The 27,723-nt window shown below is 41.5% G+C and overlaps 1 protein-coding gene across 2 annotated transcripts in view; it reads right to left on the bottom strand.

Annotated features, from left to right (window-relative positions):
* HEATR6 (HEAT repeat containing 6) overlaps positions 1–25,652 on the bottom strand; it is a 35,354-nt gene extending 9,702 nt beyond the window's left edge. The window contains exons 1-14 of one of the 2 annotated variants that reach the window (XM_030296061.2): positions 25,427–25,652; positions 22,187–22,294; positions 19,246–19,386; positions 18,658–18,773; positions 17,731–17,845; positions 16,122–16,223; positions 15,113–15,250; positions 12,903–13,198; positions 11,985–12,162; positions 6,497–6,703; positions 5,962–6,061; positions 3,305–3,660; positions 2,368–2,490; positions 1,912–1,998 (exon numbers count right to left, since the gene is read on the bottom strand). In XM_030296061.2, coding sequence (XP_030151921.1) covers positions 1,912–1,998; positions 2,368–2,490; positions 3,305–3,660; positions 5,962–6,061; positions 6,497–6,703; positions 11,985–12,162; positions 12,903–13,198; positions 15,113–15,250; positions 16,122–16,223; positions 17,731–17,845; positions 18,658–18,773; positions 19,246–19,386; positions 22,187–22,294; positions 25,427–25,645 — 2,286 coding nt within the window. In that variant the 5' untranslated portion in view covers positions 25,646–25,652. The remainder of the gene's footprint in view (positions 1–1,911; positions 1,999–2,367; positions 2,491–3,304; positions 3,661–5,961; positions 6,062–6,496; positions 6,704–11,984; positions 12,163–12,902; positions 13,199–15,112; positions 15,251–16,121; positions 16,224–17,730; positions 17,846–18,657; positions 18,774–19,245; positions 19,387–22,186; positions 22,295–25,426) is intronic. The other variant, XM_030296062.1, reaches the window with a different exon arrangement.
* Between the last annotated feature and the right edge of the window lie 2,071 nt (positions 25,653–27,723).

Raw genomic sequence — 27,723 nt, 5'->3', positions numbered from 1 at the left:
AAATCCTAGTTTCTAGAAACCCAATCTGGGCCTTCCCCACCCCAAACCAGAAGACTTTAGACAGGTATGCTTGCCAGCCTCCAAGATGGCCCATACAGATTCTTGCCTCCTAATGTTAAGGAGGTGGCCCCCCACCTAGCCCCTGTACAGGCCGACCTGTGTAACCAGTAGGGTGCTGTGGAAATGACAGTGTGAAACTTCCAAAGCGAGGGTGGGATGCCTGGGTGGCTCAGTTGGTTAAGTGTTCAATTCTTCATTTCAGTTCAGGTCATGATCTCACAGTTCATGAGTTCACACCCCAAGTCAGGCTCCACGTTGATAATGCGGAGCTTGCCTGAGATTCTCTCTCCCCCTCTCTCTGCCCCTCCCCTGCTTATGTGTTCTCTCTCTCAAAATAAATAAATAAACTTAAAAAAAAAACAAACCCAAAACGAGGTTATAAGAATACAGGGGTGCCTGGGTGGCTGAGTCGGTTAAGCGTCTGATTTCAGCTCAGGTCATGATCTCACGGTTTGTGGGTTTGAGCCCCATGTCAGGTTCTATGCTGACAGCTCAGAGCCAGGAGCCTGCTTCGGATTCTGTGTCTCCCTCTCTCTCGGCCCCTCCCCTCCCTCACACTGTGTCTCTCTCTCTCTCAAAAATAAATAAACATTAAAAAAAAAAAAAAAAAAGAACACCACAGCTTCTGTCTTGCTCTGTCTTGATTCTCTTGCTATGGGGGAAGCCAGCTGACATATCCAAGGACACTCAAGCAGCCCTCTGGAGAGTTCCGTGTGGGAAGGAAGTAAGAGAGGGCTGCTGCCAAAAGCCAGCACTAACTTGCTAGGTATGTGAGTGAGCTGTGTTGGAAGAAGATCCTCAAACCCCTGTCAAGTTCAGTTGACTGCAGCCCCTGCCAGCATCTTGACTGCAGCCTCAGAAGGACAAAGCTAAGCTACTCCCAATTCCTGAGCCACAGAAACTATGTGAGAGAATATATATTGCTGTAAGCTGCTAAGTGTTTTGGCTAATTTACTACTCAGCAACTGACAAGTAATATAGAAAGTATATCTCTTTTTTACAAATGAAAAAACCTGAACGTGATGCCTACAGTCATTTGACCAGCAGGGGGAGAAGTCCAGGTGCAAACCCAGGTCTGTCTGAGCAAAGCTCAACTCCTCTCCCTGTGAATGGTGACGTTTCAGCTTGAGTGGCAGTCTCAGGAAAGGACTAGGGCTAGATATTCTTAATTGCTTGCAGGGATGATGGAAATTGCAAAGGGAAAAGAATGGGCAGGATGAAGAGGGCAGAAGGTAAAAAACACCACTAATGTTGAGTTGACTTTGCTTTTGGCACCAAGTAGAAGCCCTTTTTGGTAGGGTCACGTGTTCCTCCTCCAAAGAACTGGCGCAGTATGGAGACAACAGAAACAACCTAAGGTCACAGGAATTTACTAGGAATCCTGGAGCGGGGTGGTGAGGGAGTAAAGGGAATCAACATCTATCAAGCACCTACTATTTGCCAGCAGCCTTACATTTTATTCAATCTAGTTACAGATTATTATTCCTCTTTATGAGGAAACTGTGCTCACACATCCATTAATGTGCTCCCTACATTTGCTCTCATGTCTTCAGATTCCAAATCCTTGGCTCTTCCCACCATTCTAGTCTACCTCTTGGGCAGGATGAGGTTTTATGCGAAAGAAATACTGGTTTTTCAATTGCTGGCTGTACATTACACACAATCTGACCACATACTGAACTGCAAATAAACAGAAATGCAAATAAATCTTATTCATGCTAGTCTCCTGTCATCACATATCATTAGCTGTAGTTTTTGACACTGGAAGAAACTACACAGTTTACTTCACTTCATCACTGAGCCTCACAACTGACTGCAGCACTAGGAGAGCACTGAACAACGTGTACTTACCACGGTGACTGGCACTCTCTGGTCAGGAGCTATGGTAGAATCTGGTTTATACTGCTGTATTAAGCCTGTCCCCAGTTCTTCCAGAAGCTGCCAAGGCGAAAGAAATATAGATTATCAAAGCAGATTTGATAATCTGAATTACGGAGGCAGAAAACCTCACTTGTTTGGAGACGACCTCAAATCAAAGGGAAAAATAGTTTCCAACCAAATTTTCTTTCTTCTTTCAGTAACTCTGACATCAGAGGCATTCTTTCAGGAGCAAAACCACCAGAAACATATTGTTTATTTATTACCAAATGAATTCTTTGGGTTTCTCTGGCGAGCTGAAAATGAAGGAATGTATGACTTTCCCTACCTGATACCCCTTTAAGAAACCTCAGAACTGACAGACATAGAACAGAGGGAAGAACATAAAGGAAGAGAAGAAAATAGCAGGTGGCTTTTCATCAAAGTTACCTTTGCTCCATGAAGCTGAATAGACGGATCTGCTTCCCCCATGCACTTGCAAATCACCTCTCCAAGCTCCATTAAGTACACTTGAGCCATTGAAAAGTAGCCCTTGGCCAGATGAGCTAACACCTGCAAAGAGAACAGAGGTATAACCTCAAGACCTAAATGCAGGGCTGCAATATCCAGAAAAGTGTTTTCATATTTCAGAAACCACTCACATTTAACAAGGGGTAGGCAGGAATCTGATGTTGAATGAAATGAACAACCATAATCTTTATTTTATGACTGAAATCAGTTAACTCTATCATGTAACTTCACGGTGCTTTATAATTTTTGAAATGTGTTTCATTAAGGTTGTCAATACTATTCAAGCCTGGGAACAATTTTCTGAGGCAGGTACTAACTGAATATTTCAGCTAAAGAAGCTAAGGCTAAAAAAGTTAAAGGTTAAAGGACATGTTTAATATCAACCAATCAGCAGCAGAGCCCAGGACCAAACCCATGTCTCAGACCACAGCTGAGTACCAAAGAAGCGAATAAATTAATCTAGGGTTGTTTTCTTCCTGTTTTCTCTAAGCAGACAGAAGATGGAAGAGAAGTTATGGAGAATTAAATACTGAAAGTCTCAGAAATCAAAGCTTAACTGTACAACGTCTTTCAGAATTACTGTATAATCCAGCATACCCAACTTGTCACATAAAAACTATGGTCACTAAAGTGACTTGCAACAAAAAGGAATAAATGTGACATTTACAACCAAGTCTTCTCCTAACCACCGCCAAAACCAAAACAACAAAGCACTCACACCTAAAACACAGGTCTCTAACACCACTGACCTGCGGCTCAGTTATATGTTATTTTCATAGACTCACTCCTCACAATCAATGCTTTGAAAGAAGAGTGATTACTTCCATTCTAGAAATGAGGAAACGAAACCTCCTACCTGTAAGGCCTCCAATCGCATGGGGGATGGTTCATAGATGCTCCCTGCTGCACAGCCAGCATCGCTACTGGAACAGGACTCCTCCTTGGGCAGTACAACAGTGGAAATGCAAAGTCGGATGAGCCAGCAAGGCTCTGAAGACCCCTTAGGGGAGCTAACTGAAGCCTCTTCCAAAAAGGGTCCCGAGGGGGCTTTCTTCCACCAATCAGGAGCACTGAGGTGAGGAGTTGCTGAATTGCTATTGCTGAGTCCGGAAGAGCAGGGCTGTTGTAAAAGGAGCTGGACTTCAGGTAGAGGCGCGTGAGTGGACACTATGGCTCCCAAGAGAGTGAGGCTTGACACTCGAACATTCACATCTGTCAAAGTTGATGGGAATCACTATCACTGTGGGAACAGCTATCGCAAGGATCACAATTATTTCCGCAGACAATGAAGAATGATGGCGTCCTTGTGTAACCTGAATCCAATGAAACCTCCAGACCCAACTTCCAGTTTATAGAAATACATGGGACAGAAACAGAATTTAAACAACACTGTAGGGACGCCTGGGTGGCTCAGTCGGTTAAGCGGCTGACTTCGGCTCAGGTCATGATCTCGCGGTCTGTGAGTTCGAGCCCCGCATGGGGCTCTGTGCTGACAGCTCAGAGCCTGGAGCCTGTTTCAGATTCTGTGTCTCCCTCTCTCTGACCCTCCCCCGTTCATGCTTTGTCTCTCTCTGTCTCAAAAATAAACGTTAAAAAAAAATTAAACGTATCTGGCAAAAGAAAAAAAAAGAACGTATCTGGCAAACTGAGAAGGTAAAACAGTCTTTAAGACAACGGTCTTGGACTCTTCCCCAAATCAGCGTGGTGAAAGAACAAAAGGGTGATGGGACTACTCTAGATTAGAAGAGACTAAACTGACATAATAATGACACGAAATGCATGAACCAGGAATGAACCCAAGTCCTCACAAAAAGGGAGGGAAGACTTTTTGAGACATGGTGAAATGTGAATGTGGAGTAGATACGAAACAATATTATGGAATTGATGTGGATTTCTTAGGTGTGAGAATGGGGATGTGTTTTTTAGGAAATTGTCTTTGTTCTTGTAAGATGCATGCTGAGGTATTCAGGATGAAATATCATGTCTGGAGTTTACTTTCTTTTTTTAAATTTTTTTATGAAAACAAAAAAAATTTCTTTAACATTTATTTATTTTTGAGAGACAGAGACAGAGCACAAGCAGGAGAGGGGCAGAGAGAGAGGGAGACAGAGAATCCGAAGCAGGCTCCAGGCTCTGAGCTGTCAGCCCGGACCCCGACGTGGGGCTCGAATTCACAAACAGTGAGATTGTGACGTGAGCCGAAGTCTGACACTTAACCAACTGAGCCACCCAGGTGCCCCAGAAGTTTACTTTCAAATGGTTCAAAAATATACCTATTTATACACACATATGTATACACATGTACACAGATACATACATGCAGAGACAAAGCAAATATGACAAATGTTAATAACTGTTAAGTCTAGGTAGACATATGCACATGTTCACTGTACTATGCTTTCAAGTTTCTGAGGGTTTGACCATTTTATTCATGAAAATGCTGAAAGACAAAGCCAGACACTTGGGAGGGACGTGAGACATGGTCCACTCCTCTCAGTTTACAGATGAAGAAAAGCTGGTGCAGCGGAATGAGCAGGGGACTGAGCCCAAAGACTTGAGTTGTTTCAATCTTACTTCTGCCACTGACATGAGAGACGTCAAAGGCAAGATTTATCTTTCCCATTTTACACATTGGTGAAACAAGTGAACTGGACCGTGATGTCCAGTAATACGTGTGTATACATCATCATCTCCTTTAAGCCTTATAAAAATCTTCCGAGGTAGGTCAACGTCTTCCTGTTAGGAGGAAATGACGGTTCTGACAGAGCCACAGTTATGAGATGGAGGAAATGGGAATGGGCTGCAGACCCTCAGCCTGACTCCAGGTCTAGTACCCCTCCCATGACATCACAGAAACATCACTGCCTCCTTCAAGAACTCTGATTGAAAAACTTATCAGAATGTGGTCTGGATAACAGACCACATAGTACTTTCATTGCCTGCTTGCTAGCAAAAGAAAAACAAATGTTCTCTAGGCAAATGTTTATAGCACAGATATATCACGTGTGGGAGTAAGTCAGGAAATAACAAGAAATAAGACTCTGCAGTAAGTGGGGGAGTTGAGGTTCTGGAATTTTATCTAAACTGCAGAGGAGATAATCTTACAGCAGTTATGTTTTATATTCCAGTTTTTCTTTCCAAAGAGAGGATGATGTCTATGTGATTGTCCACACATCCTTACTTCTGCCTTAAGGATAGAAACTACGTATTGTGTACCAGAGCACTGCCCCCCCTACCCCCCCCCCCCAGCGCCGGCCCCCTGCACTTGGCTCAACCAGAATTCTAAAGTCACTACACTGCAGCAGCAAAGAACCACTAATCTTTACAATTAATTCTCCAGCTCACTGGGGCTTCTGGGGTCAAAAGCAGGCTTCTAGCAATAGCTGCTTTCCCTGAAAACTTGAGAATGAGTAGAGATACCTTAGAGCTGTAAAAATGCTCTCAATATTTTTAAAACTAATAATCTAGATTTGATTGATACAAAAGAGCAATCGATTTTAAACTACCACCAACCTTTGTGGCGGATATAAGGCTTTATCTGGTTCCAGACTTTGGTCAACAGGCTGAGTTTCAGACGGTTGTAAGGTGAATTTGATACTAAATTTGCAAGGCACTGCAAAAGACAAGAATAGCCCATCAATAGGCCTGATTAAGCCACAGCACAGACACAAAATGTTATAGCATTTAATTAAAAAAGAAAAGTCTATGAAGACTCATTTGAAAATCAGTTTTTTTCTTTTTTGTCCTTTTTTTAGGGGACTTGCACTTGTGTTCTCACTGGTACAACTTAATACTAAAAATATGGGAGTATTTTTAGTAAATCATTTATTTGGATATACAAAGAGTGTAGGTAAGATCAAGCGAGGAGGCACAATAGGATAGCTTTTTTTTTTAATAGAATAGCTTTAAATAAAACAAATAGGATAACTTTAAATAAAATTGTTACTTCTATTCTTAAGTCAAATTACTTTTGGACAATGTAAAACATTATACAAGATTGAAACAGAGAAAACCCATCCAGAACCCGTTGATAACTTGGCATGCTTACCTTAATTATCTGAGTGAGGGTCTGTGAGGATGACTCCGCCACCAAAGCTAACAAAAGACATCTGTGTAACTCTCTAATGCTGGATGCGATCATCACGGAGAAGGGAGTAAAAGCCCTTCTGTGGTCACTGGTGTCTTCAGCAACAGAAAGAAACTGCTTTGAGCCTTCCAAGATGGCGGATAAAACTTGCAGAGCACACGCACGTGTCTGAAATTTCAGAATGATTCACCTTTATTAGTTAATAATCAGGAGTCAAATCCCCTTCTTCCTATTTTTGTTTTTAATTTTTGAAGTATTTAGGATCATTTTAATTAGAAAATTAGAGGCAATAAGATTATCTATCAGGTCCTAAAAGTAGCCATGAACTAGGCCACTTGCACCCTCACTTTAAAAAAACTTCTATCACATTGCTGTTAGGTTTTCTTACAGGAAGGAGTAAGTCTAAGCTACATGATAATATAAAACCCTGAAATCATGAACATGAGCATAACTTAAAAGATTAGAAGTCTAGTTTATTCAAGCATAAGGCCAAGTAAAAAGAGAGAACTAAATAGCTCGTGGGGTAGGAAAAAAAATACCCAAGTCTAGAGTCTGTTTCACACTAAACATGCGACACTGAAGCATCCATGAGTGCTCGAAGTTAATTAAACAGTATATTAGGAACTTTGTGCACATTCAAGTTGGCAGGCATCATTAATGATCCAACTTTTCAGAAACAGTCTTAGGTACAGAAAATAATACTGCCTGTAGTGAGAGTCTTTGATAATCAAAGAAAGGAAAACTATTAACTATAACCTTATGGAAGGAAAGGAAAATATGTGCACCTTTGTCAATGGTCTGCTGTACTTGTCAGGAAAAGTGTCAATGAAGCAAAATTTTGTTTATAAGATTAAAGCATTACTTTCAATTGGTACTCTGATGATTCCGTGGTATTAAAAATCAGGAAAGAGGGGAGCCTGGGTGGCTCAGTCAGTTAAGCATCCGAATCTTGGTTTCGGCTCAGGTCATGATTTCGCCGTTGTGGGACTGAGTCCCACATCTCTCTCCCTTTCTCTCCGCCCCTGTCCTGCTTGCACACACTCTCTCTCAAAATGATTAAATAAACATTAAAAGCAAGGAAACAAAAAATCAGGTAAGAAAAAAATAAAAAGAAAGCCAATTTAACCATAATGGAATGCAGGTGATAAATGTAGGACCAGTTATATAATACTATACCCTCTTTGGCCAGCCCCCCAAAATACCAACTAAATACTTCCAGATATTTTAAAAGTGGGGAATCAACATTATAATTCTAATCTAAATATTTGCTCACCATGAAGCATATCTGAGTTTGGTGTGAAAAAGGTTCTCCAGAAAATCTTCAACTATATCATCTCCAAGTAACTAAGGAATAAATCATTTCTGCGCATCTTTTGTAGAGTGGGCTCACAAACAAAAAACTAAAGATTTACCGCTCTGAGAATAAATTTGTAGTATGACAATATAAGTCTTCAGAATCAAGCATAATCATTTAAGTTAGGAAGCTGACAATGTATTAGGAAATTTTGTGTGTGTGTGTGTGTGTGTGTGTGTGTGTGTGTGTGTGGGTGAGAGGGTGAGAGAGAGAGAGAGAGAGAGAGAGAGAGAGAGAGAGAGAGAGACAGCAAGCGAGAAAGAACGCAAGTCACAAGTCAGCTGACCCAACAAAAACTTAGATAAGGGGCTGCCAAACTTTTTCTGCAAAGGACCAATAGCACCTACTTTATATTTTAGACTTTGTAGGCCACAGCCTCTGTTGCAACCACTCAGCCATGACAAGACAGATGCTAAATAAAGAATAAATATTATATTCCAATAAAATTTTACTTATGGACAATGAAATCTGAATTTCATATAATTTTCACATGGCATGAAATACCATTTTAAAAAGTTTCTTTTTTTTTAACAACAATTTAAAAGTATAAAAGTATTCTTAGCTCATGGGTCATACAGAAACACAGTTTGCCAACCCCTGATTAGATGGCGGGTCTGAATAAAGGTATGCTATGCTGAACCTCCATTTCTTTATAAGGCAGTTAAAAAATCATGATTCCCACAGGTGACAAAGCAATTACAATTTAAAACCAACTTGTGGAAAGAAATGAACTGATACTCAAAAGCCAAAAGTTTTTAGCCTCATTAACTTTGGTACCCTAAGAGGTAAAAGTATCCATGACCATCACAAATGAAAACAAAAGGAAAGTCACTGAAATATATCACCGAGGTAGGAAATCTATGAAAAATATAATACTATATCACATGATATTTCTCATAGGTCTGATTTAATTTCCTTTAAACCTTGTTTAATAGATCTCTGTTGCTAAAAAAAAAAAAAGCTACTTATGACACTGAATCATTCAAGTTCTGCTTCACTGATTCTTACATCAATATTTAATATACTGTTTACCAGTTCTGATCAGCACTTTCAGCAGAAATTACTGATGTGCAAGCAAATCTTAAGAGGGGCAGCTCGGGGCGCCTGGGTGGCGCAGTCGGTTAAGCGTCCGACTTCAGCCAGGTCACGATCTCGCGGTCCGTGAGTTCGAGCCCCGCGTCAGGCTCTGGGCTGATGGCTCGGAGCCTGGAGCCTGTTTCCGATTCTGTGTCTCCCTCTCTCTCTGCCCCTCCCCCGTTCATGCTCTGTCTCTCTCTGTCCCAAAAATAAATAAACGTTGAAAAAAAAAAAAAAAATTTAAAAAAAAAAAAAAAAAAAAAAGAGGGGCAGCTCTCCAGAGAACTCATTTTGTTCAGTTTTTATTGTCTGAATATTTACAATGATGGATGAAGACTTTTCAATCTGATAAACATCAGTGTGCTCTGTTTCACCAGGGGGTAGTTTCACTTCCTTGGACATGAAGACTTGTTCAAAGGTAATGAAACAGGAAAACACTTTCCCCTTTTTGCTACTTATGGATGTGGCAGAAATGTTTGCAGAGGTAGCTCAGTTAGTCCTTAGTTTTTCCTTTTTTTATGTTTGGTCTCAATCTTCCTGGGAGGATGATAAAGAAGTCATGGCTGGGAGTGGGTAGCAGTGAGGTTTCAATGTACTTGGTTGTTCCCTTCTTTAGCTTTGTCCCAGGACTGATTATTCTGCACACGTGTTCAAGGTTAACTTTATTTGATCACACTCCTAAAGTTGGTTGCCTTTAGGGTGGGGGCATTTGAACACTGTGTCGGGGTCTCTAGATTTGGAGATATCCAAGCCAAGGCCATCTGTTCTTGGTCGGCCATATAGGGGAAAACCCGATTACCTACCAGTCCATGATAGTTACAAACCTGCTTTATTCTCTTTCCTTATAGGGCTATTACTCTAGATTTTGATTTGTTTCCACATTTCATACCTCTCCAAAAGAGAAATAAAAAATCATGAAATTTGAAAATTGGGATAGTTCTCAAGGTACCAAGAAAGTTTGTCCCATAGTTTGTTCCCTAGATCAAGTCTTGCTATAGCCACATAATCTACCCTTTTAACACCCAAAGAAATCCTATAGAAGAAATTCATAAATTAGTCATGGTATTTTTATTGATAATTTGCTCTGTGCCATCTGGAAACATACAGGATGTGCTTTCTGAAGCACATTTCCAACATGTAAAAATATGACCATTTCCCAAGTACTGCCCACTGCCAAATCCTAAAGGAAATTTCTAAGTTTTCTCCTTTGGAATTAATCACTCTAACATTTCATACTGCAATTTCCCGAAAGTAATCTATTGCCAGTGTTCTGAATGAAGAGTCCAGTCCCCTTCCTTCTGTCCATTTCTCTTTGGAAAGTTTCTCAGCATATCAGTAAAAACTGTGCTTCCAGTTGAATCTACCCTAGGTCACACCAGAGCTGCCATGAACTTGAAACTGTCATCACTGTGCACTTCAGCAAGATGCACTACTGTCATGTTTCATCCTAAGAGAAACTTCAGGCATCCAACTCTATACTTACAACGAGCCTTTGAGCAGATGACCACTCAGCTTTTACACATGACTGTACCTTTTAATCTAGCTCTGATCAACGATTGCTGCTCCATTGCATTTATGTGAACTTTTAAGTTTTGCACACAACTTTCTAGGAGTCTTTGTAAAAAGTCTCTCTCACTGACATCACCGACCACAACACTTGCTTCTAGCACGTGTCTTGGTGCACAGGGACAGTTTGCAGAGGTGTGTACTAAGGCTCACTGTGGACCATGATCACACTTCTTTACACCTTTCTAACCTAAAATCTGTGACAAAGCTTCTGGCTACAATCATTTCACTTGCCATTACATGCAACTGACAAGTTCTACTCATTACTTCGATCTTTCTAAATCCTACGAATGATGACTGCTTTTCCATTTCTCCAGGACCTTCATGTCCTGGAGCTAGGACATCTCCAGAACGAAGTTCTATACGTTTCCTTTTCATCACATTTCTTGCATTGCATTCATCAAAGTTAAAGAGCAAGACCATATCTAAAAGGTACCCAAATCAAGGAGGACCACTTTGCAGCATGTAAAATTTCTCATGCACTCTAAGGCAAATGTAAACATTAAAAACTATAAAGACATAAACACCATGACACAGATTTCAATCCACTTTCATGAGATCCGACTCCACAACCTCTCTGTACTCATATCCCAAACTCATACGTTCGCTGTCCCCTTGGCTGGGCAACTGCAGTGTGGGTGGTTTACCTAGCCTGCCACTTGCTCCATAGGACGATCTCCTCAGCTCCTGCCGGCAGCTCCCCGCAGCCGGAGGCTTTTCTTTTCTTTTTTAATTTTTTATTTATTTATTTATTTTTAGGGGAGGCTTTTCAAATATATGTATTTTTTAACCTTTATAGTATTTTTCCTTTCACTTACAAGAATGGCTTCAGTACTGACTTATTTGTCACCCCTTATTTTCCATTTTTCTTACAGGTTCTCATTTGCTACTGATTCAGTTAATCTGAAAATTTCCTGCTGGTTTAACTACTCAGGATATTGGATGTTTGAAATTTTTGTGCTTAACTGAGGCCTGTTTATTTTTTTCACCCTGTAAAAGCTTTTGAAGGGTCACCCACAAGTTTTCTTATGTGTTCTTATCATAAGACATTTTTCTATGTTTTACGTATTCTTCGTAACCATTATGGACGAAGATATTCCACTGAGTGTTTAAACTGCTTTTGATTTTTTCCTATTATAAATCCCATGGCAATCAACATTCCCATAAAAGGGAAAGAACCACGGCTGTCTCAGTGCAGCTCCAAAGGAATACGGAGGCTACAAGTCAGTGCGCTCAGGCTCCAAGCAAGCCCTAGGCAGCAGGGCCCCTAGTGTGAGCCTTCTCAGCCTGCTACTCACATACGCCCGTGTTCTGTCCTCCTGCCTGTCCTGTGGTTCTCGAGTCAGGAGTTGGATTGTTAGTAATGAGAGCTGTGTTCAGATGAGACCAGATAAGGCAGGGAAAACAACAAAGACTTTCCTGCTTTTATGCTCAGAATTTAAGTGCTCTTACCTTTGGAGAAGGATCTTTTAACGTAAGAGTCATCAGGGACACTGACTGAGGGCTTCCAAGCTCAGGTGTATCAGGAACAAAGGCTGACCAGTAGCCATAAAGAACTTTTTTTTCTATTGATTTTATAGTAGAAAGAAAACAAGCTAATGCTCCTTGGCGAACTTTGGCTTGGTAAGACCTATCCAAGAGAAGGAAGAAAAAAAGTCTTTAAAAAATACAAACATGAAATTCTATTTATTCCAGCCAACTCACATGATGCACTGAGAAACTCAATATTCTGAATAAACCCAAAAGTAAATATGCGAACGTGATAGTTGAAAAAATAGTTTTCAACATGCAATCAAAACATGCTAAAGCAATTTGTTTACATAACAAGTTAATACAGTAAACAATATAAAACACAACTAGACAGAAAATAAGAGGGCAACAGCTTGGCATCAGGAGTAGTGAGTATGTGCCAGGCACTGTGCTGAGGCTGGCAGACATAAAGCCCGCCCTGCCCCCAAGGAGCCTGCGAGGGGCAGAGACAGACGGACAGTTAAAGAGATAACTGCAGGGCATTTTGATTGATGCTAAGGTGGAGATACATCAAAGGGTCACAAGGAAGGCACCAAAGCCAGAATTGGGGAGCAGGGGTGCTAGTAAGAAAAGGCTTCTCAGAGGACATGATTGCTGAGCTCATACCAAAGTGGAGTAGTGGTTAATAAGAAGGCACACAAAGTGGAAGAAAATTCCAGGCAGAGGAACAACATGTACAAAGGCAGATGAAGGGGACAAGGCAGATGTAGAGTGACACAAAGCCCAGCATAAATGAATCTTCAAATTAAATCTTGTGTAGCAGTCAGGTTTTTAAGCAAAGTTATTAACTTATGTGCACCTGAGATTAGAAGGCGTAACAACATAACAAAATACTACTACCTCATTTTACTCTGCATGCCTCCTTCAGCATCCGAATAGTCAGACTCACTACTGCTGACCTTTTTCCAACTGGCAGAACGGAAGGGGGTGGAGACTCGGTCTCTTCCTGCCATGCTGCTTCCCTCTACAGGCAAACTTTGGACTCCCAGGGAGGAGGAGCAGGGAGTGCTCCCCTCACGCAGGTTCTCTTTGCCTGAGCTAGTGATGGGGGCTGCTTCTCTTTCACCACTGGATTCTTCCTCTTCCTCTTCTTGCTGGATTTTCCTTGATTTTACTTTTGATTTCTTCTTTTTATTCTGATTTTAGGAGCAAATGAAAACATACATATGAGAGCTATTGGTACTTTCTCATTTGATAATTACTAAATATGTCCCCGACACGTAGTCTGAAGAAAGAAGAAAAGAGGAGAGGAGGAAAAAATGGCACTTACTTAATACTCTGTGTGTCAGGTGCTGTGCTAGGTGCTTACACACACCCTACTGGACTACAGGAAACAAGGCATGACGTATGTACAACAGAGCCATACTGGTAGCCTGGGTTTAAATTCTACCTCTGTGACTGTGGGCAAATCATTTCACCTTCCACTTAGCTTGAAGTTCCTGATCTGTGAGTATAAGGCTAATGCCACTTTCCTTGCACAGTTGTGAAAGCATTCAGCAGCAACAGATTTCAAGTCTATAGAAAATGACTAGAGTGACAATTTTCTCAGTTCTTCCAGATAAGACCCATAGCTAGCACCACTCTAGATGTAGAAGACAGACGTTAATCCACTATATACAATGCACGGTTTAGGTCACTGAGGCTTTGTAGATAGTAAGTAAGAGCCAGTTTCTTTCTTTTCTCCTGCTTCCTTTCTTTTTTATTAAATTTTTTTTTTCAACATTTATTTTTGCGACAGAGAGAGACAGAGCATGAACGGGGGAGGGGCAGAGGGAGAGGGAGACACAGAATCGGAAACAGGCTCCAGGCTCTGAGCCATCAGCCCAGAGCCCGACGCGGGGCTCGAACTCACGGACCGCGAGATCGTGACCTGGCTGAAGTCGGACGCTTAACCGACTGCGCCACCCAGGCGCCCCTCTCCTGCTTCCTTTCTGGCATCCAAATATCTTTGGAATCTAGGCCTCCCTCTGCATTCTCAAGGTCCCCTGAATTTAAGAAAGGAAGGTCCTCATCACTTCTATTTTGTATTATTAACATGGCCCCAGACTCACACCTTTTACTTGCTACCACAGTGATGTTTCCTAGATGTGTATCTGATCATATCACTCCCCTATATAAGAGTCTTCATCTCTGCCACCTGTAAGATAAAAACTAACTCCTTAGCATACTATAAAAGACCCTTATGATTTGGCCTCTGCTACCTACTTGTCCCAGCCTTCTCCTGCACGCACCTGACACTCTAGACTATTGGTTAACAAATAGGCTACACACATGCTCATCCTCTATGCCTAGGCACCTTCTGTTTCCTCTGGCGGAAATAAATAACCAACACTTTCCTTCGTTTTTGTACTCTACTCATTCTTTAAAAAAAAAAAAAGTTTATTTATTTATTTTGAGAGCGAGAGAGAGAGAGCAAGCAGGGGAGGGAGAGGGACAGAGGGAGAGAGAAAATCCCAAGTAGGCTCTGAGTTTCTCCCCTAAACTCCTAAAAACAGAATCTATATCCTTCATGTTTAGCATAATGTCTGGGATGTAGCAAGTATTCAGTAAATGTTGAGTAACTCAATGAGTAGAATTTCGAATTATAAACATTTTATAAGTAATACCGGATACACGTCCAGATATAATACAGTGGCCCATATATCTGTATGCTCTAGGTTCTCCAATGGAAACATGAGGGAGATGGCAACTATATGAACAGGCTGGGAAACCTGGCAGTTGTAACAGAGACCTACAATATTTACCAATTAGCCTTTTGTAGAAAAAGTGGGTTGACCTGTGGTCTCGAGCATTTGGGGAACGAGGATGTGCAGCTTCAGGCGTAAAGTGAATGTCCGCTGCTATAGCTCTTACACTGCCTAGACCTCTTAGAAATATAAGATGCTCTAACCAGTGTTTTCAGCAGTCTGATGAATTTACATTTACTATGCTAAAAACCCAAAACTGAAATCAAATTTAAGGTCAGCCTTTGGCGCAAGTAGGGATGCAAATCACAGAAAATATATATTAAAAACAATCCACAACTTCGTGCTAAGTAAACACAAGCATACCACAGTTGGTCGAGAAGTGTTGGATTCGGATTGCTGCGGTTTGACAGGTGGCCGCCCGTCATACTGAGGAAGCGGAGTGGGGTATAACACCGTGGGCAGCTCTATGTTTAGTCCTGGGAGTCCGTGAAACATAGATTTCTGATGATGATGATGAAGGAAGCGCACACACAAAAACAAATCATAAAACAGAATGATTTGCCATGTTCTGAATCACATCGATGAACCGATTAATGTCTAGAATCTTATTGAAGAAATTCAAAGGGACAGAAAATTGGTATCTTGAAGGTTTAGGGCTTACAGAAGAGTTTAATCCCATCTGGGCGGATCTGGTCTGGTCAGATGAGTTTAAGTTTGATTTTACTTTATTTACTTACCATTTTTATTAAGTTTAAAAATTTATCCAACCTGTTTTATCCGATTATTTTATCTATGATTTTTTTAAACAATCTATCATTTTTATTTCACTTATCCATGTCCACATCTAGCTGTCTATATGGGAGATGGGACAGGGAAAGATTTAAAGTTTTAGTCACGATCAAGGTAAGTTAAAAATGGCTTTGACCCGAGGCCACTTCCTGGCTGACCTGAAAGGTGGGTCCCCAGAGAGGTACCTTCCCACCGACCAGCAGGCTCAGAAACGAAAGGAGGCAGCCTACTAATTGCCATCTGACTGGCCTGTCTACTTATGTGGGCCAAGAGCCAAAGAGAAGCCCTGGTTCCTCTTTCAAGTACAAACAGGTTTAAGAGGATCTACAATTAAATTGTCTACAGATCATAAGCTATTCCCTTCCTAAGTGAAGATTCATACGTAAAGTTTTAGAATTTTGATGAATTTACTTAAAGCACAGCTTACCGTTTTCAGTTCTTAATTTGACATATGCCTACATATGAACATTTGAACGATCTCCTAATATATACTGCCCAAAAGCTAGCTTTAGAGAAATGACATAAAGTGGTCCCTATGCCTGGGGTCTGAGCAGGAAAGACACTCATCGCGATGAGCACTTACCTTTAGCACAGCCAGAAGAGCTCCAAGTTCCTCGGTCTGTGTCAGTTTCATCTTACCCCCATTGAGAAGAGACTGTATACCTTTCAATGCATTTTGTAACAACTGGGGGAGAAAAGAGGCCAAGTTAAAAGGTACAGAAAATTTGGTTATCCAGGGGTCAGCTTCCTAGGTTGAAGAAGTCTTTCAATGATGAAAAAAAATCATGCAACAGGGGAAAAGAAAGAAGATCTAGAGGAGAGATGTGATGAACTACTAATTATTTTCCAGAAGAACAGAGTGTTCTCACTGAAAAGAGTGGTCTTACTGTACATGTTTATAAGCTAGCATGTACAAATGGTGAGCAAGGAGGAAAAAAAAAACAGGAGGTGTGTAGTGGGAAGGAGGTGACAGGGATGGAAAAGTGGCAGCAGAGACTGGAAGCGGGGAATCTCTATGATACAGCAGCCTCACTAGTTCTTAAAGTCAAAGGAATGTATGTGGGAACAGGTTTCTAGAGGGCAATTCTGATCGAGATCGATCTTTTGACTCAGCATTCTCATTAAGAAATAGTCCTTGGGTGCCTGGCTGGCTTAGTCGGTAGAGCATCCAACCCTTGATCTCAGGATTGTGAGTTCAAGCCTCATGTTGTGTGTAGAGATCACGTAAATAAATAAAACTTAAAAAAAAAAGATACTGTCCTTAAAAAACACTCCCCACACAGAGAGGATGTGGAACATAGCCTTTTTCTGAAATAGTGGAAACACTGAAGAAACTTCAATGTCCATCTGTTATGACAATCGTTATGTAAGAAGCTAGCCCTCTGCTACATGGGAAACTCAATCATGATAACAGGAAGCATCTGCCAAGCACTTTAAATGATGTATTTCATATACCGCTCATGTAACTGTATCATTCGTCTCATTTGAGAGAAAAAGTATATGGAGACTCAAGAAGTTAAGTAACTTGCCCAATGTCTCCCAGCTACAGCAGTTAGAAATGCATGAGGTACATTAATAGGTACTGAAAAGATGCCCAAGAAATATTCACTTTAAAAAAGAGATACAGTGGTAAAAAACAGCATATTTAATATGATCCCACTGAAAAATTCTAAAATATAGTCATTTATATACAGAAAAAAATGTCTAGGGGCATGTAGAACAAATTGTTCCAGGTGGTTATATCTGAGCAGGGAACTATAGGGAACTTTCACTACCTCAGATCTGTAAGTTTTGAAATGTGTCACTCTGAATTTAAAGCATGTTAACAAATTGCCATATCTGCATCAGAGTTTTTAAAAAGAAGTAATACTGCAGATATTGCTGAAATCTCCTTTCCCTTCCATCTAAAAGACTGTTACTAGTCTGAAACTGTATTGCTTTTATAGTCAGGAGGGGAAAAAATACTTTTCTTCAAAAATCTAGAACCACAAAACAAACAGAAACTGTTTTGTAATTTAAACCTGAAAGATATGATTTCCATCTTTGCAGGTTATAAATATCTCACTTATGCCTTTATCTCCAGACAAAACTGATTCAACAACCAAATTATATTCTTTAGTCACAGCTTCTGTTCGACTACTGCTTCTAGACACATCTGTAACATTCACAAGATTAGTGGTAGCCCCACCTACCATGCAAAACGTGATATCATCCATATCAGATGATTTTGGAGACTGTAAAGTGGTCAAGAAAGCCTGGAAGCAGATATTTGGGTAGGGTTCCTCCAAGTATGGCTGTCCTGGTACACTAAAACACATACAGAGAAAGTAACTCAAACTCAGTCTCCTTTGAAATGGGGCTTGCAAAAGAATAAGAATTAAAAATAGCAGTAATACAGACTAGTGGAGTTGGAATGTACCTTCAGATGAAACTATATTAAGGAAGACTGTGCACTTCGGGTAAGTAACTATGGCTGTGGAACAGCACATGGCTGGAATGAATACCAAGAAGGAAGAGGGGTTTCCACAGGGAAAAGTTACAGAAGTTTGTAGTGGAAGAAGTATGGAGAAAGAAATCTTTTTTTAGCTCTACTTTTCAATGTGTAGAGGGAAACAATGCACACAGGTCTTGTCTGGCTAGAATCACACAGCTGAGCCCGACTCCTCCCCACTGGAGAACACCGCAATGGGGAGTCAAGATACATCGGTTCAAGTCTGTGCTCCTCAGTTTCCATTGCACGAATCTACAATTTGGTGGATGGGATTGGTTCCATTTTCTTAGAAGAAATTGGCTTTGATAGAGGCCTCAACAAAGCTTAAATTCATGACTATATCCTTCTAGAAGACTTAATATGGTTAGAATTTGTATCAACAGAAAACAAAACCTTGACATATTGCATATGTACTGCTCCTTCCCTATTTTAGGGATAAGATCCTAGTCTATTTTTTCCTTTACTTTACCTTTTTAAACAAATACTACTAAAATAAACAATATACGATGATCTTATTAGCAAGGAACATGGGAAACACAAAGTAGGTTATTTTTCTAAGTTGGCTCTGGCTTCAGACATGAGAGGCCCTGTCTCATCACAGCCAGGAGATGTGGCCGGACTCACATACCTGAGACACAAGTTTGCCATGCAGTGCACTGCAGCTCTCCTAGCTTCAGGGTCGGGTTGAGCCGAGTCACTCAACTTCATCAAAATCCCGCTCTTGCCGAGCAAGTCTGGGAGGTACTAGAACAAAATAACAGCTAACGTGCGTCAGAAAAGGCTTCTTGGAAAATTATTACTCTTTAGGTGGGTGTCATTTTTTTTAACTAATGGGCGGTTAAGTCCCAAAAGACTAGCTGCTAGCTAAATCTTTCAAATGGGCATGCAAAGATGTGCCCTGAAACACCAGTAGCGATCATCACTCTCAGCCCAGGTAGCTGCTGAAGCTCTTCAGTCTTGGGTGCACACTGAAGGATGACGATAACAATAGCGGTTCATGTTTAGCGAGTGCCAAGCACTTTACAAGGACTGTCTCACCTCATCCTCAAAGGATCTACCGTATATATGAAGAAATGAGATTCAGGGTGGTTGAGTAAGGGTTGACCAAGGTCACACATCTCATTAACGACAGGATGGAAACCTGAGCACGAGTCTATTGGTTCAGAGCCTGTGTTCCTAACCTTTGGAAGGAAAGGCAGAACACAGTTTAAACTACCTTTTGACATTTTGAGCCATTGCAGTAAACCAGAGCTGCCAGGGCTTGGAGAATCTCCATGTGTGTCCAGGAACTACACTGCTGAATAGCAGAAATAGTATATGCCAACAGGAAATCCAGGTTTTGTTCATCAACAATCACCTATCAATACAGGAAAAAATATGCATCATCTAACTTGTAAAAAAAAATACTTTTATCTTTTTCAGACATGTATGCTCATCTGAACCAAGCTATGAAAGAAAGGGCACATGTGTCCATCTTTTTGGTGTCAGAAAGATCAGCTTTAAAGGCTTTGAACGTCTGATCAAGACAGGGCCTTCTCCTTGTCCCAGGGCCTTGCTCACTTCCTCCCCTTTACTCCCTCCACTCAAAATAGAGCCTGGCAAAGTCCCTGCAGCTTTTCCTGGAGCCAACCAGATACTGGTAGCTGTAAATACACAGATATGTAAGACTCAAGCCACTGAAATGGGCTTCTCTACATCATAAATGCTCAACAAACACACTATGAATATAAATGCCTGCTAAATAGCTACTATGTCTCACTATGATGTGGAGCATACAATGGGAAGAGACTGCATATCCTTGTCATCAAGTTTATAATCGTGTTGGGACAAAGGAGGCTAATCGAAGTAACAATTCATGAATAACTGAGATAAACTGTCATCAAAAGCTAGAAAGTTGATTAAGGGCTGTAGGTACCATCTGTGATTAGGAACTTTTCCAATTGCCAGTGCTACAAAGGTAATACATCTGAGAACAGTAAACCTTCAGAAGCTATGGTACCAGTGTGAAAAATTATGAACTTGAAAACAGCCTCATTTCATTTAGGACGTCACAGGTAGCAGACACTGCTTACCTATCAGCACTCATCTCCTCTCTCCTGCTGGCAGAGTATTGATTTTATTTGGGTACTCACCTCTTGCACATGGGACCTGAGGGTAAATCCTAATTAGCTAAGATACTGGTTCTCTACCAGGGGAAATCTTATTTCCCAAGGAAATGGGAATGTCTGTAGACAGTTTTGACTGTCACAATCAGAGGGATGCTATTGCCTTCTAAGGTAGAAGCCAAGGATGCTGCTAAAATCCTACAATGCACAGGAGAGCCACCCTACAACTAAGAATCACCCAATCCAAAATATCAGTAAGTGTCGAGATTGGGAAACCCTGATATAAAAGTTGAGCTGCACAGTGTAATCATCTAGGGAGCTTAAGCCCTGCAGTTGATTCTAATGTGCAGTCAAGGTTAACCCCTGGTTTCAGTCACCCATGGTAATACTATTCCCTTGATCAGACCTAGGTCTCCCCAGCCAGATATGAGGGGAGGTCTGATGGAGAGTGAGGGGACAACATGCTTCATTCTTTTTTTTTAAATTTTTTTTTTAATGTTTATTTATTTTTGACAGAGAGAGAGACAGAGCATGAAGGCGGAGGGGCAGAGAGAGAGGGAGACACAGAATCTGAAGCAGGCTCCAGGCTCCAAGCTGTCAGCACAAAGCCTGACGCGGGGCTCGAACTCACGGACCATGAGATCATGACCTGAGCTGAAGTTGGACACTCAACTGACTGAGCCACCCAGGCACCCCAACATGCCTCATTCTTTTTTTTTTTAATTTTTTTTAACGTTTATTTATTTTTGAGACAGAGAGAGCATGAATGGGGGAGGGTCAGAGAGAGAGGGAGACACAGAATCTGAAGCAGGCCCCGGGCTCTGAGCTGTCAGCACAGAGCCCGACACGGGGCTCGAACTCACAGACTGTGAGATCACGACCCAAGCTGAAATCAGACGCTCAACCGACTGAGCCACCCAGGTGCCCCAACAACATGCCTCATTCTTACAGAGACACAAAATAAATCATTTTTTTGCTTCTGCTGGGGGTTATTTATTTATTTCACATGGAATGCCTGGAACTGAGGCAGCCATCTTGACTAGGAGAGATGCTAGCTGAGGACAGCCCATACACCGATAGCAGAATGGAAAAATGTCAGAAGTTTCTCATAAAGTGCCCCTGGAGTGCCTCTCTTGGGGGTTGTGGTATGATATAATTAAAAAAAAAAATAGTTTTTAAGCTGTTCTAGGTTGACTTTTCTGTTTCTTGCAGCCAAAAGCAGCCAAAAGGTTACATGGTGCTAATTGTAAATTTTGTGCTAACTACATTCACATCCTCATGTGGCATCTTATGGTAACAGCCTCAATGTCTGAACTGTTCCTAAAAAGATATGAGATTTATTTAGCAAACTGAAAACATTCTGGAGAAAGGAGAGCTACAGCATGGACCTTGTTATAAATAACAAGGGTCTTTCTATCTTTTTAAAAAAAAAATTTTTTTTTTTAATGTTTATTTATTTTTGAGACAGGGAGAGACAAAGCATGAACAGGGGAGGGTCAGAGAGAGAGGGAGACACAGAATCTGAAACAGGCTCCAGGCTCTGAGCGGTCACCACAGAGCCCGACACGGGGCTTGAACTCACGGACTGCGAGATTATGACCTGAGCCGAAGCCGGATGCCTAACCGACTGAGCCACCCAGGCACCCCAAGGGTCTTTCTATCTAGTGTCCTCTTGCTCCCAAGCTACTTATGTTTATGAAGATCAAAAGCGGACCACAAAAATGGGAAAGGGGAAAACATATTGGTAGGAAAGGAGTAGTAGATTGTTTCAACTTATTCTTAGATATATCTTGGTCAAATACATCTTCCATGAAAAATTCTAAGACCTGGGGGACTCAATGATATTGCTTTCTTGAACCAAACAGAAAGGGGTAATTCTAATGGACAAACTTCTAGAATTGTGCAGAATAATTTTTTTGGTCATAATTATATTTAATATCATCCCTTCTTCTAATTTCTCAAAAGATCAGCCTATCGCACCTAGCACAGATGTAGCATTTCAAAGGTACTTATTTAGTTCATGATAAATTCTAAAGTTATGCACATGATTACCTGTAATCTGTTAAGTAAATGGTGGATAAGTTGAGACACTTTGCTGACAAGATGATTCTGATTAAGAGGCACCAGTCGGCAAGCTTGGACAAGAAGAGCACTGACATCCTACCAAAAAAAAAACAAAAAAACAAAAAAACAAAAAACAATGAAAGGTGATATGCCTATTTATTAGTCAAGTAAAGAAGCAACCTCTGTCCCCCAAACACAGCCAAACAGAAAAATGAAAGGCAATGTTCACACTCAAAATGAGGAAAGATGACGTGAGGCAGGAAGTAGGAAGAAAATTAAATGATAGCACAGAAATGGGATGTGCTAAAAAGAAGGAAAAGACACAATATGGTTTTTGTCAGTCTAAAAATTCCAGAGTCTCTACATATGTAGAGAGTGCAATTAAATAGCCAAAGAGAGGCTTCCAGAATATAAAAACACACACCGAAGTTAAAAATACCAAAAAGTAAGCAAACAGACACATGAAAAGATGCTCAACAACACTTACCATCAGGGAAATGCAAACCAAAACTACAATGAGATATCATGTCACACCTGTCAGAATGGTTAAAATAAAAAACACCAGAAACAACAGGTGTTGGCAAGGATATGAAGGAAAAGGAACCCTCATGCACTGTTGGTGGGAATGCAAACTGGTGCAGCCACTGTGGAAAACAGTATGGAGGCTCTTCAGAAAGTTAAAAATAGAACTACCCTAAGATCCAGCAACTGCACTACTGGGTATTTACCCAAAGGATACAAAAACACTAATTCAAAGGGATACATGCACCCCTATGTTTACAGCAGCGTTATTTACAATAGCCAAAGTATGAAAGCAGCCCATGTCCATAAACAGATGAATGGATAAAGATGTGGTGTGTATACACACACACACCCACACCCACCCCCCCCACACAGAGTGGAATATTACTCAGCCATAAAAAAGAATGAAATCTTGCCATTTGCAATGACCTGGATGGATGGAGCTACAGAGTATAATGCTAAGCAAAATAATAGAAAGACAAATATCATATGATTTCACTCATCTGTGGAATTGAAGAAACAAAACAAATAAGCAAAGGGGGAAAAAAAGAGAGAGACAAACCAAGAAACAGATTCTTAACTATAGAGAACAGACTAATGGTTACCAGAAGGGAGGTGGGTAGGGAGGGATGGGTGAAATAAGTGATGGGGATTAAGGAGTGCACTTGATATGATGAGCACTGGGTGATGTACGGAATTGTTGAATCACTATATTGTACACCTGAAACTAATACAACACTGTATATTAACATACTGGAATTAATTTTTTTAATTAAAAAATAAAACTCATTCATTCCCATCTTGAAAAAGAAAACAGAAAGCAAGCAAACCATATTTTCAAGGCCACTGGGAAAATCAGGAGTGACACGTGTATAAGTTTAATGTAAAATTAGGTAATTCTAAAAAAAAAAGCGGGGAATCTATTTGCAAATCACACCATTCATTCCTCTACAGACGTTTACTGAATTAAAAGTCTGGAGCACTTATTATGTGTTAGATCTTTGGGATCCAAAGGTGAACAAACATATTCCTGAACTTCAAAGAGCTCATTATCTAGAAATACTCACAAAACATTAAAGTGAATTAAATGTTGAAAGAATTAAGTACAAACTCTATGGGGAAATGGTAATTAAGGAGGTCTTACAGAGGTGATTTTTAAGCATAACCTGGAATGATCTGAAGGATGACTTAAAAATCTGCCAGACATACAAAGCAACGAAAGACGCCGCAAGCAAAGGGAATGGAGTGTGCAAAACCTGGAACACCAGTAGGTGTGAAACACTAGTAGAAGCTTGAGGAAGAGCAGGTTTTAAATGACTGCACACAGGGCACAAAAGAAGTGATGGGAGACTGGAAAAGCACATATTTTTGACATAAAAATATCAAATTATACCAATAGAGCAAAAGTGCCCGAGTCCTCCCCGAATTCCACTCCACTCCCTAGTGATACACACTATTTTGTTGTTGTCAACTCTTCCATTTGTTGTTGTGAATGCTTTACATCTATAAATACACACAGTCTGTTAAACACGCTCCTCACCCTATACTGGTGTCACACTGCATGCATGAACTGTTCTGTAACTTGCTCTGATCACTTACAGTATGTAGTGAAGATCATCCCAAATCAGAGCTTTGCTTTCTAGTCAGATTTTTTTCCCACAAAAGAAAAGAGCACTCTAGCAGCAAAGCAAAGAATGGTATGGAGAAGGGCGGGACTGGAGGCAGAAGTTTAAGGAGAGTTCAGGAAAAAGTCATCTTGCCTGAAGGCTTAAGGCACTGGCAAGGGAACACAGAAAAGGAGATGAGAAACATTTATGAAATAGAGTCTGAAGAATCTAGAGTGGATAGATCCGGGAGGAGGGAAAGGGAAAGCACCAGTGTTTGTGCCAGTGTGATTTGGCAGACTGTTCATGTTTCCCTGAGTGGGGGGAGGGGACGGGTTGGGGATACAGTGGTCTCTGCCGAGATAATGTAACTCATTTTTAGGAACTGTCAGGTCTGAGGTGCCTCTGAGCACCGTAGGCAGTGGTATGACTGGGTCAAGAGTTCTAGGAGTTCATTAAGTAGTCTCCAAGGCCCGATGTGCGTGAATGTTATTATTATTCAGAGTCAAAGTACTTCTAAAGAGGAGGCAAAGAGAGAAAAGCTAGCACGGAGGAACAGAAAATGGCAAGGGACCATGTGACAGACTTAGGCTCCAATTCTAGCGCTGCCGTTCGCCAGCAATATGACACTGGACCTTTACGTGCCTCCGTATTTTTAACAGTAAAACAGACCTAATATTACCGACGTTGTAAGATTCCTAGAACCGTGCGCGGTATATAGTACGTGACGGTCCGAGTTCCATTACTTAGTAAATGGTAATAGTGAATTTTATATACAAAGTGTTTTTGTATGCAGAGAGTGGAGCGGAGGCGAGGGGCGGACCGAATGACACCTGCGGTGTTACCAGAGCAGAAGTCATTAGTGGCGTTTTGAAAGATGCCGAGTTTGCCAAGCATTGCGGGGTCTTCCAGACAGAGGAGGGCAGAGACTGCCACAGTCGGAGGGAGCAAGCATGCCTGGAACTAAGTAATGCGAAGCGGTACCGAGAGAAGCCAGGAGAGGCCAGGAGAGGCCGGCGGGAGCTGCCAGCCCGGGTCTCTGAGGGTGGGGCCGGGGCGAGCAGGCGTGGCCCGAGTCCTCCCTACCCAGCAGGCCGCCTACCTCCGGGGCCACGCCGCCGACCTCGCCGTAGTTCTCAGAGATGAGCTGGTCGAAGAGCAGGTGGATCTCGGTGCGGGCGGAGCTGCTGTCGTCAGGACGGAGGGCGCAGAGCCTGGCCGACAAGCAGCGGAACCCACTACCCTGCTCGGGCGGTGGCTCTCGTGGAACGTCTCGCGCTTGCCCGCCCGGCAGCGACTCGGCCACTTGCATCGCCGCCATCTTTCCCACGTAGGACCACAGGGAAATACTTCCGGGGCATTCCCGGCTCCGGGCGCCAGCTCCGGAAATAACTTCTTTAGACCAGAGCTGGCGTTCCTAGACGTTGGGATCTGCTTGCACTGCTGTGCGAATAGGTTTCAGAAACGGCTTGGAGGCTTTACTTGCCGCCCACTTCGCTTTGAGCCCTGACTGAAATTGAGACTTTATTTGTCCTCCTAAAAAGTTTGTTCCTGGGCAGGGCTGACATGCCTATTTAGTACTAGCATTTCAAAATCGGACTGGAATTGGGGAGGGGCCGTTGTAGATGGCAATGGCAGAAACTGCTAGGTCTGCGACATCTTGGGCTCTTACCTTTTTTCCCAGGCACAAAACCACCCTGCATAAAGGATATAGTAACCAGTATTCCTTGCAGCTAGCTGTGCATCCTTTTGTGAATCTTGAGGCACTTCACCACACGAGAAAAGTAATTTGGAAGTTCAAACTCAAGCCATGTGAAATATAACCTGCCCGAGGGTGACCTAGTTGAGATTGGACACCCCAAGATTTCCTGTAACCTTAAAAGCAAGAAACTGGAAAAGAAAATAGCCATTTTAAATGCTATAAACAGTTTTTAGCCACCCAAGAAGTGAAGGCATGAAATTTACATTTGGTCATCTCAAGCCTTTTGAGTTATGCAAATGTAAAAAAATTATCATCAATGGTTCTTAGGGAAAACCTTGAAGGCACCTGAATATACATGTTTTATCTTGAGACAAACACTTCTGTTTAGCAATGGCAATTGGGGGCATACTTTAGAAGAGCTAGTTTTCTAAAGACTTTGGGCTTTTGGGGGAGGAATATTTTTTGTTTGACTTTAGATTTCATTATGCTTGTATATTATTGCTTATTCTTGAGATGTGTGTATGTGTATGTTATGTATGTGTATTTGTGATGTTCAAGCACTTGCTCAGAAGATCAGGAGCTGAGGCCGAGTCACAGATGTCTTAGTCTGAGTTCTTCCAAAGCAGAGCCTTAGATGAGGTTGTTATATGAGTGATTTATTCAGGAATGAACAGGGAAGAAAGGGGAATCAATATGCATATGGGCTATTGAATTAACCATTGCAAGGGGTGGTATTTGCTCAACCCTCAAGATTTTCTGAGAAGCTTTATGGAATGCTGTCAGAACCCCCTTCCTGAGGAATGGAAGATGGAAGCATATATCTGCCAGCCTTTGAATTCTGTTGTCAAGCATTGCCCCACCAAGCATCAGTTCTCTAGTGCTTTTCATTTGAGCATGCATCAGTGGGTGGTGGCTCTTGTGGCTGTTTCTAGATACACAGAGAAGCCCTGAGGCAAAAGTGAGAGGTGGAGGGTACTGGGGTACAGCCCAAGACAAGGCCCTGATAAAAGCCTTAACTTATGCTAAGCTAGTAGATGCCGGATAGAAGCTGGTTGCTGTAGCAATGATTAGACTAAGAATAAGAGTGTAAGGCCAAGAGTATTCAAAGCAGTGCACAAGAGATATCCAATACACTGGGCTAGAAGGATGTGGGACCTGATCATCATCACAGTGGAGGTGGTGTGATAGAGACTGTGGAAAGGATCAGGGTTTGGTGTGGCTTATCTTAGGTTGCAACCTGAGTGGCCCACGCATACTGTTATTCAAGACTGAATGACCCAGATATTGTAAAGTATACTGATACCAGTCTGTTGAGTTCTGATGGAATGTACCCTAGCAGATGGCAATGTGGTTTCTCCAAGGAAATGAACATTCCTACCCTTTGCTGATCACCAACTGAAGAAACATATATCAAGCTTTCAGGGAGGACTTGAAGGCCCACTTCATTGGCTTGTGTTTAGATGATATCCCCCAAACTGTGGAATTCATAGCTTGGCAAAAATCTCTCCCAAGAAAATCTCACATATCCTTATTCCTCCTCACTCTCAATCTTTTTTAATCCTACAGTGGCATTGGGACTTTAAGGGATGCCTACCATATTCATAGCTATTTCCTTTTGTAAGTTCTGCATAAAGTGGTCTGGAGCCTTACTCTGGAATATCACCTCTTTCATATTTTGGAACTCTGTCAAGACTTCA

The sequence above is a fragment of the Lynx canadensis genome, chromosome E1 (genome assembly GCF_007474595.2).
Source record: "Lynx canadensis isolate LIC74 chromosome E1, mLynCan4.pri.v2, whole genome shotgun sequence".
Lineage (NCBI taxonomy): Eukaryota > Metazoa > Chordata > Mammalia > Carnivora > Felidae > Lynx > Lynx canadensis.
The sequence above is the reverse complement of the archived record's forward strand: the minus strand, read 5'-3'. Positions and strand labels throughout refer to the sequence as shown.